This window comes from Cuculus canorus, chromosome 1 (assembly GCF_017976375.1).
Source record: "Cuculus canorus isolate bCucCan1 chromosome 1, bCucCan1.pri, whole genome shotgun sequence".
Lineage (NCBI taxonomy): Eukaryota > Metazoa > Chordata > Aves > Cuculiformes > Cuculidae > Cuculus > Cuculus canorus.
The window spans coordinates 165557581-165576637 of NC_071401.1; the positions used below are offsets into that span (position 1 = coordinate 165557581).

General features: G+C 35.4%; 1 protein-coding gene across 3 annotated transcripts in view; it reads right to left on the minus strand.

Annotated features, from left to right (window-relative positions):
• Positions 1 to 9642: 9642 nt before the first annotated feature.
• The window catches only part of RASSF9 (Ras association domain family member 9), a 29715-nt gene continuing 20300 nt past the window's right edge, over positions 9643 to 19057 (minus strand). For all 3 annotated transcript variants that reach the window (XM_054053624.1, XM_054053631.1, XM_054053630.1), the window contains exon 2: positions 9643 to 15036. In XM_054053624.1, the coding sequence (XP_053909599.1) occupies positions 13761 to 15036 (1276 nt within the window). In that variant the 3' untranslated portion in view covers positions 9643 to 13760. The remainder of the gene's footprint in view (positions 15037 to 19057) is intronic.

Here is a 19057-nt window from a genome sequence, read left to right on the forward strand (position 1 = left end):
AACATGCTCATATCCTCCCACTCCTGTGGATCAAATGGCTTCCTCTGTATGTATCTATGAAAAAGCTCAGATATTTCAGCAGGCATTTGAACAACGTGGCTTTTCTGATCAGGTACCATATGAGAAGAAAAGTTTTCAAAACATATTCCCTATAGTCACTGCTTAATAGAGGAAAGTCACGGTCGCAAATGGCAATGACTTTAACACTAGTTGCTTTGTATCTTGCTTTTGCTTTGAAAATATTTCAAGACGTGATCCTGTGGTGATAAGAAAAGCCATGAGGTTCTATTATATTTAGTAGTGATAGCAGACGCTAAGTCATTTGTTGCCACAGCAGGAAACTCCTAACTATGCCCCACACGATGTATCATATGGCAGAAAATTCAATGAAATTCCTACATGCTATTCCTAACTCATACACACAGCATGTCCTTTGCAGTACAAAACTAAGCAGTTCCACAAATATAATAAAGAAGTTGTTGCATAACTTCTGCACGTTTGGCAAAACCCCTGCTATTGTGTTTGGAAAATGACTGTTGGTAAACACTGGAAAAATTTTGTGCAATAGCACCTTTGGCATGCGGAAGCAATAATCTACTGTAAAGCTGATAGCTATTTTATTCCATGCTTAATCAATACTCACAGCTTTCCTGGGGCCCATTGTTAGGTGTGGTGCAGGTACTAGCCTCTGTGCATGAAGAAATGCCAGCCTGAGCTCCAGAAGGAAACTGTCCAAGGAAGTGACTTGTCTTCTCTGAACCAGGGGCCCTGCCAGCCACATCACATAGAAACCTCACTCACAGTTTTCCAGCCTCTTGTGAGCCGAGGGAACCCATTTTTAAAAATTTAATCAATTTTCAACATATTTATTCTCTGTTCCTCTCCCACATCATCCTGCTAGCAGGAGAGTATGGAGGGAATTCCAATATTGGCGTATCTTGCCTCATCTCTTATTCTTCTGATTTCTTTTTTTTTGCCATTCAAAATCACTCTCAACCATAGTCTAACAGAGGCCTATTCTGCTGGATGTCTGGATTATAACTGAGCCAGATTTTGTACCATAAACATTTGCAAAATACTTTATTATTAAACAATTTCCTTCTGTGAGATAAGATGAATATATCTAAAGTGAGTAGCAACTGAAGAGGTTAGGCAGAGTGAGTATGTTTCAGTATCCTACCATTTTGACTTCTCCCCCTGTGAAATGTTTTTCTTAGAAACCTACATTGCTGTAACTGGTTTTGAATAGTTATTCTAGGATCAGTTTTCTCTCTAGCACTTCCTCCCTGTGATGTATTTATAAAATACCTTATGCTCCTTAATTCTTTTGCCTGGCACCAATAGTTTGCTATGAATGACTTCACTGTCAGTGTTCCTGCAAAATTTTACACTTCTAAGTCACATGCAAATTTTCTGACATTTATTAAAATAACCAATAGTTTATGCAAATATAAAGAACTTATTATTAAGAAAAAAAAAGGAAGAAAAAAGAAAAAAAGAAAAAGAGAAAAGAAAAAAATTACCAGAATTTCCAATATGTAGCAAAAGGTCTGTAGCATAAATCTATAAATGACACAATTTCATAAATTCCTTGTTCTGGACTACTTGCATCCTTCACTTGGGGAGCATTGTGTTGCATGCTATGCGAACACATGATGCTTTCACACAGAATACCACAGAATATGGTTTCTTACATAGCATTCATCATGACCATATTTGCTGTATCAGCCCTGAAATTTCTTTAAGACGTAGCCTAATCTTTGCTGAAGACTCCACCGTGCCTATTTGAGAACTAAGTATTCCAAGTTCCTTGTCAACTATGTGAAGTCAGATCACTATTTCCACCTGGATAATCCTTGAGAAATTCTTCCTTTTTTTCTATATGTCACGGCTCTTGCAAGGCCTCATGACACAGTTTCCAAGTACATCCAGGCTTTGAGAGACTATCAAAGCAAAAATTCCAGTCCTTCTTTTGGTCTTTACTTGTCTGTTCCCAAGAACATTGTATGATTTGCCAAGCTAGGTGAGGAGAGGTGTATTTGACTTACCGACAAGGAAAGTCATGCAACTCCATGTGAAATACCTACTCCTTTAAGGAATAAATTTAGCTTAAATTGCAGATGTTCTTATCCTTTCATGTGTAATTTTCTGCTCAGCATGGGTATGTATATTTGGAGATCCACACAGTTCCACAGAGAAGCAGGCTGTTCTCAAACACCTTTACTTAATAAAAGACTATTTGGAAAATTTCTTTCCAGAGGCTGCTATAAAAAAAGCATATTTTCTCCAATAGTCTATGAACTTTGTTGCATAGTAAATTATCCAATTTCCAGTAAAGCAGATGGAATGCAGCAATTAGATGATGTATCATACAGGACCACATGAATGTTATTAGATGATGTCCTTGCTAAAACTAAAGCTGAAGAATGCACAGGAGTATTTCTACTTAGAGTGATCTCACACCTTAAAATGAGATTCTCCATCTTACTTTTGTCAATCAGGGTAAATTCAATTATACTGAAAATTTCCCATGATGAACTGTCATTGTATTGAATACATCATGTGTTGGACCTTTAACAGTATGTGATGAATTGTGGTTCAGTGCACAGGCATAAACACAAGTTGTACATCAGGAAGCATTTACAAAAACCTGCTGTCCCAGTGAAGTTCTGCTGAGCTCAAGGAAGTGATACTTTGATGGAAAAGCTTTCAGTTTTTTTTGCTCCAGTTAACCTCTTTTAACTAAAGGCTTTTTGCTTTCAATACAGATATTACAATTATCAGTAGAGAAGACCAAGAAAGTGAGATCAGAAATGATAATAAATGAAGTTCAGTTAAATGACTACTGGTGAAATAACTGTCACAAAATCCTTTGCAGACCATGAGTGAGGAATATCATGTAAAACAGAATATTTTTTTTTTTAAATATTGAAAGAGAGATTTATCCCTCTCCATCTGTTCCTTTCGTTGGCTAACTTGCATTATCTGTAGTCCCACTGGGTATCTTACATCACAATTTGGGGGTATTCAAATTTCATGCTTTTGTGAAAGGATTTCTCATTCCTTATTTTTCAAGTTTTCAGCCATACCCAGCCATTAGGTCAGGTATCTTATCTCATCTATTACATGTTCTGATCTGCCACTTTTGCTATCAGTGATCAGTTTTCAGATGCTATTCTTCTGAAAAATACCTTCGATGTCTTTCTAACCATGATCATTTCATGATGTAGATGTAGTTGGGAGGAAAGGGAGAAGAGGTGGAAAAAGATTTTTTCTACAGTTTTCTGGGATGGGGCCATCTGAAGGGTTCACTGTGTAAAAACTTCTGGAAACATTCTGAAAAAGATGAAAAACTGTTTTTCCCTGGCTGGCACAAGGTTTCTTTTTAATGTGTGAGCTCAAGAGAGTGGATCAATAGTTTGTAATTTAAAAGGATATATGTCAATACCAAGCCCTATGACATGGTGTTCTCATGTTTTTGACATTTTTTCCAAGTACATGTAATGTACCTCTTATTCCTCAACCTTACAAACAACTTCTGAGAATTTACTAAGCTATGTAAGCCTAATACAATTACAGCAGTCTTGTTTGGCTTGATGATTTACAGTAAATATATAAAGAAAAAAGTGCAAAGAGATCTTTGCAGCTACAGCTTTATAGAAATAGGTTAAAGCAACATGAATGTGATTACATGACAGAAAATTTAATTAACCTAAACCAGCTCAGGTTTTAACCCTAGTAAAATAAGACCAAGACTCATTTTCAGAAGTTTACTTCATACACTCACATGCAGCAGAACTTCCTGAAGCCCAGAGTAAAACTGTGAATGGAAAAATTAAGAATTAAAGTTGAAGTAGTTGAGAAATGTATAATTCAATAATTTTTGGGATGTAGCATGAAGCTAAAAGCTAAAGCAGAAGACAGAATTGATACCTTTGGGCTATGTTATTTCCTTCCTCATCTTTTGCAGTAATAAAGAAGAGAGCCAGAAATCACTTCCCTTTTCTTTATTTTATATGGTCTATTATATTCCCTTTGCATTCATCTGTTCTCCCCATCTTCTTTTCACCTGTTGTCAGGTGTTACACATAGAGTACTCCCACTCTTTGGGCCCTGTAGTAGTATCACAGTTTCAGTAGAAGGAAGTAGGAAAGATTTACTGTGTGTGCGGGCTTTGCTAGTCTAGTTCCTTAGTTCCTTTCTGTTTCTCCTCCTCCAGTAAAGTGCTCTATGATGTGAGACAGGAAGGCTGAAGCTAGATAGGAGGGAATGTCTTAGCATTAATAGCATGACAGATCCACACCTAATTCTATTTATTCCCTGACTCTGACAGAAACATCACAACGTTGAGTGACTCAGTGATTCTGAGTCCAGTTTCTCACCCGCGTAAAGCCACTGTTTCTTTGTCTGCTCCAACAGTCATTGCACAGGCAGGTAAATCTCTGCATGGGCTGACACAAGAGATATGCATTGTGGAAATAACTACAAGCAAGTCTGGGGACATAAATATTCCAGAGCAAGCAGATTTGCCCATTCTGGAAACAATGTTTCTTTATTATAAGGAAAATACTATATAGTAGTATCTCAGCTGTCCTTGTTCCCTTCGTTATTTTCAGACAAGGTTTTGTTTCTGAGCAGCTGTAAATTTTAAGGGCAGATTTTAAGACATAAGGATCATCTGGTTTGATCTTTGCCTGACACAGGCCATGAAATTTCACCAATAATTCTTGTAGTGGGACATATCATCTTCCCCTAAAATGTAAGCAAAGACTGTCAAACCCAATAACTTGTGGTTTACTAGAGCATAAAAACATCCTGTTTCAATTTAGGGTATTCTGGAGATAATGAATTTCCTTCTTCCTTGGCAATGGATGATTACTATCACTGCAGAACAGTTGTTTCCAATTTTCATTTTGTCATATGATATGGGTTGGTATGGCCTTAGAGTTTGTCACTCCCACAACAAGGGGCAAAATATTCTACTTTATATCTGTGCATATCTCCTTGCTCTGCTGGCCTCTCATAAGTATGTTTTAAGGGTTTACTTTATGGTTAGCTGCAAGTCAACCCTTACTTTACTTTTATGCTACTTCAATCTAAACGGCTCTTAAATCAATTTCTCTTTCAGGCCTCTCAAAAGCTGTCCCAGGCCACAGAAAAGAGAAGGCAGGAATTATCTGGTGTGTCATGGGATGTAAGAGAGAGGGGATTGTGTGATGATGGTGCTTTTCACTCATGTATTTTGTGTTAGGAGAAGAACTATTGTAGCACAGTTCAGTTGTGAGACATGATTATCTGCCTGTGAGCCAAGCATCTGCCAAGCATAAGCTTACCAGCTTCTGAAAAAATCATGCTGGGATCTCAACTACCAGAGGCAATTGGTCAAATGTAAGCCTGCCTGACTGCATCAGGCACATGGGATCATGGAGCAGGAGACTGCCAGCACAGTGAATGCCAGAAATAACTAATACTGTAATAGAGAAACTTGAAACTGGAGGAAGATATGTACAAACGCATGTCATACCAAGACCATTCCCAGTGTATTTCCATACTCTTTTGCCTTAAAAAAAAGAACAAAAACTCCAATCTCTCCCATAATAAAATCGTATAGACAGACTTTCTGTATGTCAGTGTCAATCTATACTGTAACTGGCAAAATCATGTATTTGCCTTATAAATACCTCTTTAAAAGTATTGATAAGAATTCTATCTCAATAGTGTAATAGCTGCATTAACAAATTGAAGCGTCTAAGTCTATGTGCACTGATTGTGTCGAAAGGCTATTTCTCAAATAGCCTTTCGACACAATCAGTGCACATAGAATTAGAGTCAGTCTAAAAGGAAGGAAAAGCAAATGTTAATGAAATATAGATACAAACAAATCGTAAGATTGTTACTTAATGACACAAAGATTACTTAATCCAACAGTGTATAAAAAACCCCATGCTTTGTTTAAAAAAGAAAGTAATCTAGAGAATGCTACAAAACAGTGGAAAATTAACTGTGAATCACAACAAACTGTTGTGCTTTTATGCAGAAATATAAGGTTATTAATTTCCTTTTAGAAAACAGATAATTCTTTTCTTGTTTTATTCCACTGAATTTACTCATAGCATAAATTTGAACTGCTGTATCACTCATTCAGTATAAGGAGGAGTGTAACATATTTCTGAGGAAAATCTTCCACGTTTTGTGTACAATTTAACTGACAGTCCAATGATGGAACAAAAACAATTTCTCAGATGCCACGTGTTAGGATGCTGTTTTGATGGATGCTTTTCATACATACTAATCTGAGGCTCTATTGTGGTTTAGTAAATTCAGGCGTCAATAATTTTTTGAGGCAAATCTGTGATTTAAAACTACAATTTTACTAACCCAAGAATTAAGAGACATTATCGAGACCTGCTATCGTGAATTTAGCTTAAAGATCATTAAAAATTCTTGGGTTTGAACCAGCTTCTTGTGTTTGATCAAAAAATTATATGTGGGTCATTTTTCAGGCAGTCTTCTGCAAAGCTAGAACAGGAAGTTCATTCCGTTGTCCTAGTGAAAGGAGAATCACATGTAATCACAAAATCCAAGAAATAGGTTTATCGGGATGTTACATTTCATAATGAATTCTCTTGCCATCTTCACCAAGATGTAGTTGTAGAACATTCATGTTACAGCAAATGCTATGAGATGGATCTGCTTCCACTCCACAGTCATACATAGACAATTTCTCTTTCTTGAATCTTGTGAAATTTTACAGTAATGAAACAGTTAAGCAAGCACAGTACCTGGCCTTTCTCTAAATGCCTACATTGAACAGCTCAAATATTGACTTAGCTACAAATGCTCTCAGCCTGTAATTTTAGACACCGAAACCAAACATACAAAATATATCTTGAAAAAGAACACTGAATGCAGCAATAGTATGGAACTGACGAGTTTGTACAGAAAAAGAATAATGCATTTTTTTCTTGAAAGAGTTGAGCTAAAACTTGTTTATATCATTCCTCTTTTGCAGAAATGAGAAAGGAAAAACTAAAGATCTTCTTGTCAATACAAAGTCCTCTCAAAGAAAGGGAGTGTTCAAATTCACAGAAAAAAATTGTTTGCACAGTAAAATAATCATCCAGATGGCAAAAATAAGCAATCTTGAAAATGGGAAATGTTAAGAGGAAGACTATGCCTCTTGAGGTCATCATCAGTAACAGTTTTATAATAACTATTTCAAGGTTTCAGCTTGAAGCACACCAGAACAGTTTAGTGAACATTAGCTAATCTGTGTATTGCTTATCTTTTATTCTAGAAATGTGTGACTGCACAATACAGTCCTGGGTTTATGAATGACCTGGACCTGTTTGACATGAAAATACCAGAAAAGAAACATCAGTTCAGATTTTTTTTTCATATAACTCTTTTGCTGTCAGAGTTCAGTGCAACTATAAATAATGTAGGAAATATTTTAATCAAGGCATTCTTACATTACATAAAAGCATCTTCTGATCGACTTAAAATTTTTCATACATAAAGAAGCGTAAAATAACAGCAATTTACTATATGCAAGCTATTAAGAGGCTAATCAGCTTGTTGAACTGAAATCTAAGCAGCAACCTCCATCCTCAAGAAAGTATGTACATATGTTTTATTAATAATGTAAGCAAAATAAAATATGAAGCAGCAGCTATTTAATCACCAGTTTACATGCACTCAGAAATAAGAACTTGAAATACAGTATCTGAAGCAAAATAGGAATCATCATAAAATAAAAGAGCGTGATATTTGATGCTGGAAGAAATTGTAAATAAAATCTGATCTAATCACTGAATAACTCAAAAAAGTACAAATATAACCATAATACAAGCTGCGAGGAGCTGCAAATGCTTAAGTCTGCTAATTATTTAGATACAGTACGGAGATGAGTCAAATTAGAAATGGGAAAAATGGTCAAATAAGCTTTAAATTCACCCGGAAAGCTGAAAAAGAATTAGGATTACCACTAACATTTTATATTTTTCTGTCAATATAGTCTATCACAGAAGAAACCTACACTACTTTACATCATGAATCACAAGAGCACTCTGAACCAAAAGGTCCCTCTTTAATGCCTAGCTAAACATCCGAATAGAGGTAGAAAGGAACTGAAAGCTACTTCTTCCTGCAAATTATTCCTCGTTTCCCCATGTAATCCCCAAAGTTGATGACATGTAGCGTTCTCAGATAAGGTGCACTGGTAAGGTGCTCAGATACTTTTGCATCTTGTGTACTCCTTTAATGCTTTGCTTTGTGGGACAACACAAATATATCATAGCAAGTATCTGCATGACTTTCTTGATAGTTAATGACATGATCTATCCAACCTCAATACTTTCTAGGATTAAAATTGAACTTTTAGATGACTGAGGAACTTTTGTACCACCTGTCCTTTTTCCTTTATCTTACCTGCATCCTAGCAAGATAATTCCTACATTGTTCTTAACAAAATAATTCCTTTCTCCCTGGAAAGAACAATTATTTCCCCAAAAATTGATGTCAATGAATGAATCGAACATCACAAGTTAAGTTTTCAGATATTGGGGTGAACTAAAATCTCAACCAACAGGCTAGTCAAGCAAAATATACATATAGTCATTGCATAAGCAAAAACCTGCATTTACATGCACAAAGACTAATTTTCCCACCCTTATGTGGGATTCAGCTGACAAAGCTAGCACAATCAACAGTGCTTGCTGTAAACATTTCTGAAAACCGAATTTGTTTTTTGAATGAACCATTGATACAAAATTTCTCAAATCCCAGATTAATAAAATAGAAACCCAGTATGAATCATAGTCAGATTGGACGTTCTGGATTTTCATTTTTTTACACCTGAAAAATGAATGTAGCGTAAAATGTAAGCACTTAATTCATAATTCAGGATAAGTGAAATACTGCCCAAAACATAACTATAGGTTCTTATTTGGGAATATTCCTGAACTAACCTGAAGGTTTGTAAAATATTATGAATAACTGTTATTGAAATTAGTGACTGGATTCCAGTTGGACTTGATCTGTTGGGAGGTGCAAGGCAGCCACAAATCTGATGCCAGAAAATCAGTCTGTAATCATCCATCTGAAAAGCTACATTTTATGTAAAGCATATTAACTAAATATTAGAATCTGTTAAGTATTAGAAAGAAAATCTTAATGGCTTTATTTTATATTCCAGCGACCTTCTTTCTGGAAGAAAGTAATTTCAGTCATGGATAGTTTTGTTTGAGAAAGGACTATTAGATTTTGACATAGTATAACATACTCTGTGTTGCTTGTTCAATTAAGGAACCAACAAACTTTGCAATGATATTAATACATTTTTCAAAATGCTCTATCACAAAGGCAATAAAATATTGCCCCCACCTCTCTACTAATTTAAACAGATTTCAGGAAAAAAATAATAGTTTTAATATATGGAAAAATGTATTACATTATGGACACTGGAAATGTAGTCACATTTGTTTTGAAGTGTTTCTGTTGTCAGATGGAGCCTTGAGAAAGACAGCCAGCAGCAATTTATTTTTGGAAGTTATAAAATGCCAAATAACCTAGTTGTATTTTAAATGCTGTAGTAAAATATCCAGAAGTATAAACATCACAGCTGTTTGTATATACATACTGTATGTTCAAGCATTATGATCATTCTACTGTTGGAAGAAAACAGTCATTTGTATTCAAGCTAACTAAACTGGAGACACAGGAAAAGACAGTCTAAGGTAAGTTTGAAAAAAGCCCTTTGGATTAGAGACTTCTGTTCCACTTGTGCTGTTAATGAAAATGTTTATCATTACCAAGATATATTATTACAAACCCAGTGTTTCATGAGATGAAAATGGAAAATAGTAAGTTTTGGTTTTTCTTTATCCGAATGAACAGTCATAACAATACCAAAAACTTAGTAAGGGATGCGCACACATTATTAAAGAAAATATAATATGCATCGCATGCAAAATCATTCAAATTACTATTTGCTTGAAGTTAGATAAGCAGTACTTCTCTCAATTAGGTGCATGGATCTAAATCTTCATGCAAAGTAATGAACATAACTAGGGAATCAGAAATAGAAAGGATTTAATTTTGTAATAATGACTCGTTACATCTATTTATGTTTTCACACAGTTGGAAATACACAGAAACCAACAAATTATTCTTGGCATGTAAAAAAATATAAAGCCTATTACTTTTAGCAGCCAAAAGCTGCAAGTTGAAGCTCTCATCTCTGTGAATTTCTGTCAGTGTCACATAACCAAATACCTTGTGCTAGCAATATGTATGCATGTACAAATGCAAGACAGCCAGTAGAACAATCCCTGAACGCACAATCTGAAGACGAATATATAATCTTTAATTCTGAAGTGATAAAACTTTTTGGGGATTGCTCAGTTTTGGAGGAAACAAAAAAAAAAAGCAATAGTTCTGTAATTACACAGTAATTTTTAAGAACATAAATGGATGGGAAATCCTGTAAATTTATGTATAAACAAATCATAATTATGTTTTATATTTGAAAGAGTCATCAAGGAACAGAAGCAGGTAGCTAAATTGACTCATCTGCTTTCATCAAATTTGTAAAAGTAAATAACAAAGTCAGGCAGAAACATGAGACTGGGGTACGCACTGTGTTCCCTGGAAATTGTGGAATACATATATGTGTGTGTGTGTAATATAAATGTGGAAATATTCATGTATGTAGGATCCAAAACACTTTTTATCAGGCAAGTCCATTCATTTCAGTAGTGCTTGTCTGGATGACAGCCACTGAAGATCTCTGCCTACACTTATATAGGGGACTAAAATATCCACAAAATAACCATTGTACAAGCTGAGTCTGGCACCTACTCACCACGATATTCCTCTCGCTCCGAAGAAAAAACTATCTTTCTCTCAAAACCCCCTTGCACAGATGAGTGTAATGGACCAGATTTCCTTTCATTTCACAGTTCCACTTGCTGGGTAAAATTTTTCTCTTCTCCTCTCTTCTTTTATGCATGACTTTTTTGATCTTCTTTTTCAGTAATTTTAACATACTCCATGGAAAAAAAATTATAAAATAAAACAAAAAGTGAAGATGGAATGGGAACAGACTTAAGAGAATAACAGGAAATGAGCCAAGGTGTTTGATTGTGCATTTTGCTATGGGAATTTTAAAAATAAAAACAAAACCAAAAACATAGATAGTTGAAACAAAGAAAGAATGTTTAAGTAAGGAGCATAAAGGTTCATAAAATCCTAAAACCATACTGAAAAAGTATATGAAAATTATAGAGGCAGATAAACAGCAAAGAGTGCACACAGTCTTTGATCATCTTTTATGCTCATCTGAACTCTGAAAGAAACAAGTTTGTTTGAGATATTAGAGGATAAGCTTCAAATATAAACTTCAAAACAATGGATTTTTTAATATTATTTTATTTTTTAAGAAATATTCTCTCCTAACCTACTTTTCCTATTTTCTTCTTAAAACATTGTAACACTCTTAAGATCTACAGGTTGCAGGGGATGTACACTCAAGCACATAGTTTGGCTAAAGATCAGTTCTGAGAAGCAGTATGAGTTCCTACGAGTGGCATAAATCTGATAGAGTATGAGTAGAAATTAGTTCCCCCACCAGTCTTGTACTAGTCTGCACAGTTGTTAATATTTTTCTGTTTGAATTCTTTATACTTTAAGCATTTATATAAAAAAATGACTCATTAGAAGTAACTGTTAGCTACATTTACAAGAACTCATAGATTACATTAGCCTACTCTCAACATTCAGAGCTCTGTGATTACTACTTGTCAGAGTGATATCAGAGTTCAAAAGATGCTGAGCTGCATTAATAAATTATTACAAAGATAAGATAACATATTTGATACACACTTGTATTTCCATCAGGAGGTGAATGGTCTAAATATAACATATTATTACTGAAGTACTCAAAAAGCATTGCATGACAAAAAACCAAAATATATTATGGAAATCAGCACACTTTCTTGGAACAGAACTATTTATAATATCTAGGATTAAAAAAAAATTAAAACAAACAAACAAACAAACACAAAAAAAGCCTTTTTAGAAAAGCCTTTTTAGAAAAGGCTTTTTTTTTTTTCCTGTATCACATATGTGCTAGTCAGCAGTCCTAGCACTATGGTCGTTTTGGAGAACAGAGAGTTGACAGACATTTAAGAGAAGAAAAAGACAGGAAGGGAAAGCAGTGTATCTGAAAGTATTTTACATTTATACCTTCTAGGTACTGTCCATTCATTTACTCTGTAGGGTTTTGATGCCAGAATGCATTTAAATTTTTCTGGAATTAAACTTTCTTTAGGAAGACTGTAACTATTTCTCCATTCATTTAAACAAAAGCGTTAAACAGATTGACCTGCGAAAAACAAACATGGTAAACCAGAAACTACTCACGTACTCTACGTTAACACAGTCTTTAGCTCAGAGTTAGAAATTTTGTTTGATAACTGAGGAGAACACCTCAGTTGTACACCTTTGCCTTGGATTCGCAGCAACATTCTGGAGAAGGATGTGAGACCAACTACTACATCCGAAGTGAAACAATTTGACTTAACCACAGAGTTGTAAAAATCTCATGTTTTGCATTCCTTCCTTTCTTGAGGAGGAGTGGGCAATACTTAATTAGCAATATTGGGTGGATCGGCTTTAGCCGTATCCCAAAGTCCTCACTGAGGAAACAGGATTTACAGGTCCATACCCCTGCTCCAAAACAGCATCAGACAGGATTTGTCAACCTGCTATGTGAAAATGGTGACTATCTGGCTATTGGGAAACTGTCTAAGCAGAGCCAAAAAATGCCTGGCTCCTGCCTGTCCTTTCTCTTATGCTTTATTTGGCAGTCATTATCTGAGGAGGCCTAAGACACTGGATCTGACTGGTGACACAGGCAAGGAGAAAAGCCTTGCTGAAAATGCCTTTGGGGTTAGGTGTGAGCTTGGGTTCTGAGCATCTTGCACAAGCAGGATGTAGGAAGTTCTGACATGCCTGCTGGCAGAAACTATGTAGACTTAAACATCACTGGGGCAACTACAGGGTAACAGCAGATAAGTAGGGGTTTTAAGGATCTTAGAAGCAGCTACACGTTGCTGAAAGAGAATGGAAATTAAAAACCCATGTGTATATGGTAATTTTAAAAATGAGATTTAGAGGATTTTGAAAATATTATCCTGATAACTCAAACCTGATTTTAAATACACAGAGTAAATGCTATTTCATTTCTTTTGTCCTAAAATACTATAAACCGTAGTTTTTTAACAGATTACATGCTTGATTATGTATTCCTTTGCAGCAGCTTCACGGCAGGGAAACTGAATAAACAGTGCGGAAAATCAAACCCTTTGCCTAGCTTTGTCTAATCTTGAATTCACATTCCCCAAAATTAGAGGGATACAGAGATGGATCCAAAGATGAGGGGATAACAAATCTCCAGACTTTTGGTCCAGCTCGGTCAGAATGCTCCTGTTTCACTGAGTATCAATATTACAAGGTCTAAACAGTCTATCCAGATTTAGCAAAGCCAACACCTTGCACCTGTCAGCAGTTGCACAGACTGTTCACGTATTGAAGCACAAGTATAGTATTAAGCACATAAGCAGACACTGCTTACTTTGCTAGAGCAGTGCCGTAGTTTTAGTGTCTTGAAGGGCTGAACTCTTAAGACAACAAGGTTTACTAATTCTTATAAATATCGTCCAAAATATGAATTTCCACTAATGTGTGCCTGTTTTCAACTATGTTGACAACAGTACCATGTCCCCTGAAGTTATTTCAGAGTCCTGACTGTGTGTAGAGCTGATTCCAGTGTCAGAGTCTGTATCATTGATGTCCAGATTAGTCACTCTATGAACAAAGTCAGGAACTGCAATGCTGTTACTGGAGATACCACTGCACTTGGATGGCTCTTCATTTGATGGAAGCCTAGGTTCAATGTTGTCTTTAACATGCAGTAAATTAAATTCTTCTGTAAGAAGTTCATATTCTTTTTCCTTCTTTTGAAGCAGTGAGTCCCTGAATGTAAGCTCTTTCTGAATGCAGCTCAGGTATGAATTGATTCTCAGACCATCTTTCATACTTTTTTCCAGCTCATATTTTACACTTTCCAAATTTGGGTTTTCCAGTTCAGTATTAGCAGCTCCTTCTGTGTGAACATCATCTCCGTTTTTTTCTGTGCATATACCACGTACTTCTCTTTCAATTTCAGCACACAGCTTCTCTATTAATTGTCTGTGATGTTTCAGTCTCTCTTCAACTTGTAAAATTCCCTCACTTCCGCTCAAATACTCATGAATCTCTTTTTGATCATCCGGCCTACTCCCTTGCTGCTCAGTCTCACTTGGATTAATCATTAAATAGGAGTCCTGCACATAATTTTCTCCATCATTGGCTACACGATCTAGATGGAATTTTGCTTCACATTTTTCAATTTCCATATCTAATTCCTTCATTCTAAGGACTTGTTGATGAATAGTATGATCTTGAGAAATGATCAGATGAATCAATGTCTCCATATTATCTCTCTCTTGCTGAACACTGTCCTGTTTAAGCTTGGCCAGTTTCCGGAAAGTCTTCCTGACAATCTTCTTCTGCTTGTCTATTGGCAACATCTTCATGTAATTTGCTGGACTGAGGTCCCACTGTTTTTCTACATTTTGTACTACTTTAGCTTCAGCTGTCTTCCACAAAGGAAAGGAGAGGAAAGCATCTGACTTTACCAACACAAAGTGCAAATTAGATTGCTCTTCCCCCCAGGCCTTCCAAAGTCTCAAAATCTTTGTCAAGGGAGGAAGGACTCGTTCTGAGCCTCTCCATTTTTCTACAATGCAGTAATCAGTAGGTTTTCCAAAAAGGACCTTTTTCTCTCCAAATGTTGTCTGATGTTCCTCAAGCAGTGCTTGAACCACTTCTGCACAGGTTGTGTGCTTCGTCAGGCCACACACAATCTTCTCTTCCTGGCAAACCCAAACCACAATCTCTCTTTCATTTGAAGCCATGTCCTTATTGGGAGACCTGGAAGAGGAGGATAGGCCAAATATAAATTACATATCAATTACACAGACTATATAAATAACAAATACAATTCTGACATGACTATCACATAGAAAAATTCCCATATTATTGTACAAGACAATATACTTTTTTCAACTACATGAAAAAATACCACACATGAAGCTCATTTCAGCTACTGCTCTAATGTTACTACTAGTCCTGCTGAACATGAACCTCACACAAGATGTCCATTATCAAATTTAGGTTTTGTACACGTAATAAGTAAGTATTGACAATAAGTGATGAGTTTGGCAATCTGCATTACATTTCTGGACTGACCTAGGACAACATAACTTTCAGATCTGCGTAGCTGTTCTCATCACACAGACTTGCTTAAACATTTGTAAGCTCTTAATATCACTGAGGCATCTGAAGGGAAGAATCATGCCCCTAATACGCACTGAAAATGAGAAAAGATGACTAAACACCATCTAAGTTAAAAGAACTTGATGAAAGGATAACTTTCTAGTTCTTTTGACACACCTGCACCCACATCAGCATACACAGTATTGTTTTCCACTGTAATTTTTCACTAACGAGGTTCAAGAAATTTGCTGCTTTTCCTGAAGCACTAAATAGCCTGAATTCCATCAAGTTGTGAGAAAATATCAACTACGACAGAAAACATACACAGGTCTGTATTTTATAACCTTTTTAATGATACAGAAATGCCAGAAAATGTAAAAGCTTCAGACTTTTTTAAAAAAATTACTTATGAATTCCAATGAGTGTGGTATTAACCTAACATTAGCAGCTAGTACCTCCTTATACACTGAAGATACCTAACTCCAGGTGGCTAAGATCCCATTATGGCTACTATAATTGCCTAATCAAAACAATCATTGGAGTCTAGAGATCGATTCAGCTGATGAAATATAGAAGTTCACTTTACAATTAACTCTTAAGTTTGTTCCCATCTGAGTAGCCTTGGACTGCCTATACTGGCAGAGTGGCCTCATGGAACCTGTCCAGGATATTCCTGTCCTCTAGCCTCCCCAGGCATAATTTGCTGCTTGCCCAGACGTGGTAATTTGACCTCTAGCCTATAAAGATAAACTGATAGATTCCCTGAGGAAAAATGCATTTCATTGGATTTTCTGGAATCATTTCCAGTTCATTTGAATGAATGAGATTTAACCTAGTGTGACAGGGAAAGCCTGAAAATAAAAATGACAATTTGGACAATATTCTAAGGGCTCAATACCGTATTTGTGGTACCTGGGACTACTTATTTGCAGTACTTTCCTAATCTTTTGAGGTGTAGTAGGCATGGAGTTTTATTTGGCTTAATTAGGCTTATACCCTATGATTATTAAAGCAATCCAACTTGTTTCTTTTTCTTAATTACTGCACAAAATGAGAGACAAACTGCAGTCCAATAAATTGAACTATGATTGACTCAGCTCTAGGTGCCACTCTGACTAGGAGGCAATAATCCTCAAAAGATGGGAGACTGCAAATGAATACTAACAGAACTTACAAGAATGAGTTTGTTAGTGTCAACGCACAGGAGAGCTCTGTCCAACTAAATTGCTCCAGGCCTTGGAACATTCCTCTATAAAATTTGTGTTTTGGTAGATTACTCTGAGTAATGACATCATTTTCTTACTTCAGTAGCTCTCTCTTACACACCAGCACTTTGCAGTCATTATTTTTTAAAACTGGTGTTAATCCTGTTTTCAAAGACTTCTTCTCAAAACAGGAAAGCACACCACACAGACATAGAAAATGGCAAAATGGCACAAAGTAACAAAACCATTCAAGTTTAAATGGAGGAGGAAGGAATGAAAGACAATCATAGTAACTGGCATTATTGCACAGGATGCTATAGAAATATTTTTATCTGTTGACAGATTGATAGTTAAATGAAATTACATAAATAGACAATTGCAACATAAGTCAGCTGTGACTATTAAATATTGCAGTATTTGTTTTACACAAATGTTTGTTTTAGAAAAAAAAACTAGTTACATTAAATGTTAAGCATAAAACTATGCAAAATGATTTATTATCAAAAATACAGTATCTCAATGTTCACCACAGATACATAAATAATTGACCTTGAAATAAAATTATATTGCCAGTCAATGAATTTCAACTTATAAAAGTTCTGAGTGAAAAATAAAAATTAAATAGGCCTAAGAACATAAGAAATACTAAACTGGGACTTTGAGGAAGTAAATTCAGAACATGATTTCCTTGGGGTTTTTTTTGCAATCAACGAAAACATTTCAAGGAATACATGCTATCTCACTCTTTTAGCAATCTTCTGGGAGACTCACGCAATTTTTTTGCACATTGAAACTCTTCCTAGCTGTTTTTAATTCCACATGCTTGTTTTCGGTTAATTGCCATATTGCCTTCTAGTCAGTATTTTTAGCATATAACAGATCACCTGAGTTAAGCAGAAACTTACTGTCTTTTTTACTCCTGGCCTCTTTAAAGCTTTCCTATGATGACAGTTTCTCCCTGTAAAATTAGTAAACCTTCAGATAAATTTGAAAACCCCATACATAGTATTAGTGTTCTGATAAAATACTTCTGCTATACTGATTTTTTATATGGGCTTCCCACTGACTTTGGCAAGAGTTAAGCAAGATTCTGATAGAAGTACATTGTTTATGGTAAAACAATCTCTACAGGATCTCTGCAAACAACATGGGTATAAAGTAACATTTTTATATTAGGGTTTTTATTTTCTGGCTGTTTATCATTCCCTGATACTTTTCCAGCTACTATGCATCTGTTTGCCCATTTTTTGGGGGAAAGATTTTTCCTTACCTTGTTTATAGCATATTTAACACGTTGAAGTCTGAAACTAGCAGTAGCACTGCAGGAATGCATAATGTGTACACATGCAGGTACACAAAGAATGCAAGTAAAAATATATACACACATATATGTATGCATAGCATATGTAATAGACACCTTATAATTATATTGTCTCCTTTTAAAGAAAAGCAGAGAAAAAAAACCAGAGAAATTCTGAACATCTCTGTAGCTCTTGGATCAAATAGTACTATAAAATGTAAGTTCTATTATTTTTCAATGTGTTTGTCACAACCTTTTTTTAAATTTTTTCATTTTCTTCATTTCTATTCATAATCTCTCTAATTTTTTTAATCTGACTTTTTAATCAAAATGAATTAGCAAGTCACTTATAATCTCACAGTGCCACAGAATTCTAGTATCATTTAAAAAAAAATCAGAAGGGTTCTTTATTATCTTTCACTATAAAATTGTAAACTGATGTGGCCTTCCATGGATCTTTTAAGTAAAATTCAGTGTTTGACTTAATTGAATGTATTTATTCAGGTAGTCCCAAACAAAAATTAAGCTTCAGCATAACAGTTATTAAAGACCTGCTTTCAGGATGCAAGAAGATGCTAATACTAGGAACCATGTTTCATTAAGCTGCACTTTCCTCATGGAAAGTGGAGAGCAGATTCTGCATATTTGAACTAGAATTCATCTTACTTATGCATCTGGCAGTTAAGACTTCAGTAAAAGTACACCATCAAACTTTCTCCTTATCATGGGAGGAGAGTGGACCTACAAAGAGAAAGTCACTGCAGTGTAAGCTGTCTATGATCATTGGGATGAGTCCTCAAATGAAGCTATTTTTCATTCACTACAAGAGACCTTTGTGACTACCTTCAACTAAACAGCTAACTTTCAGGTAGCTAAATAGAGATGGGAGTAATCCAATCAGGTTCTGGCTTGTTGTCAGAGACAGGAAACAGAATCTTTCAGACAGCAGTAGATATAATAAAGATAACTAAAAGCGCACTTACATACTACAACTTCATAGGTTAGCTTAGATGCCAACTATTCTGTTTGCTGTTCAATTTATTATTATAATTTTAAGGAAATCTACGAAGGGATTTCAATACTAAGGAATATGTAATCCAAGTTGTAATGCTTCATCTTGAATAAGGTCATTGACAGTGATTTTTTTTCCTTGAGATTTAATATCAAAACT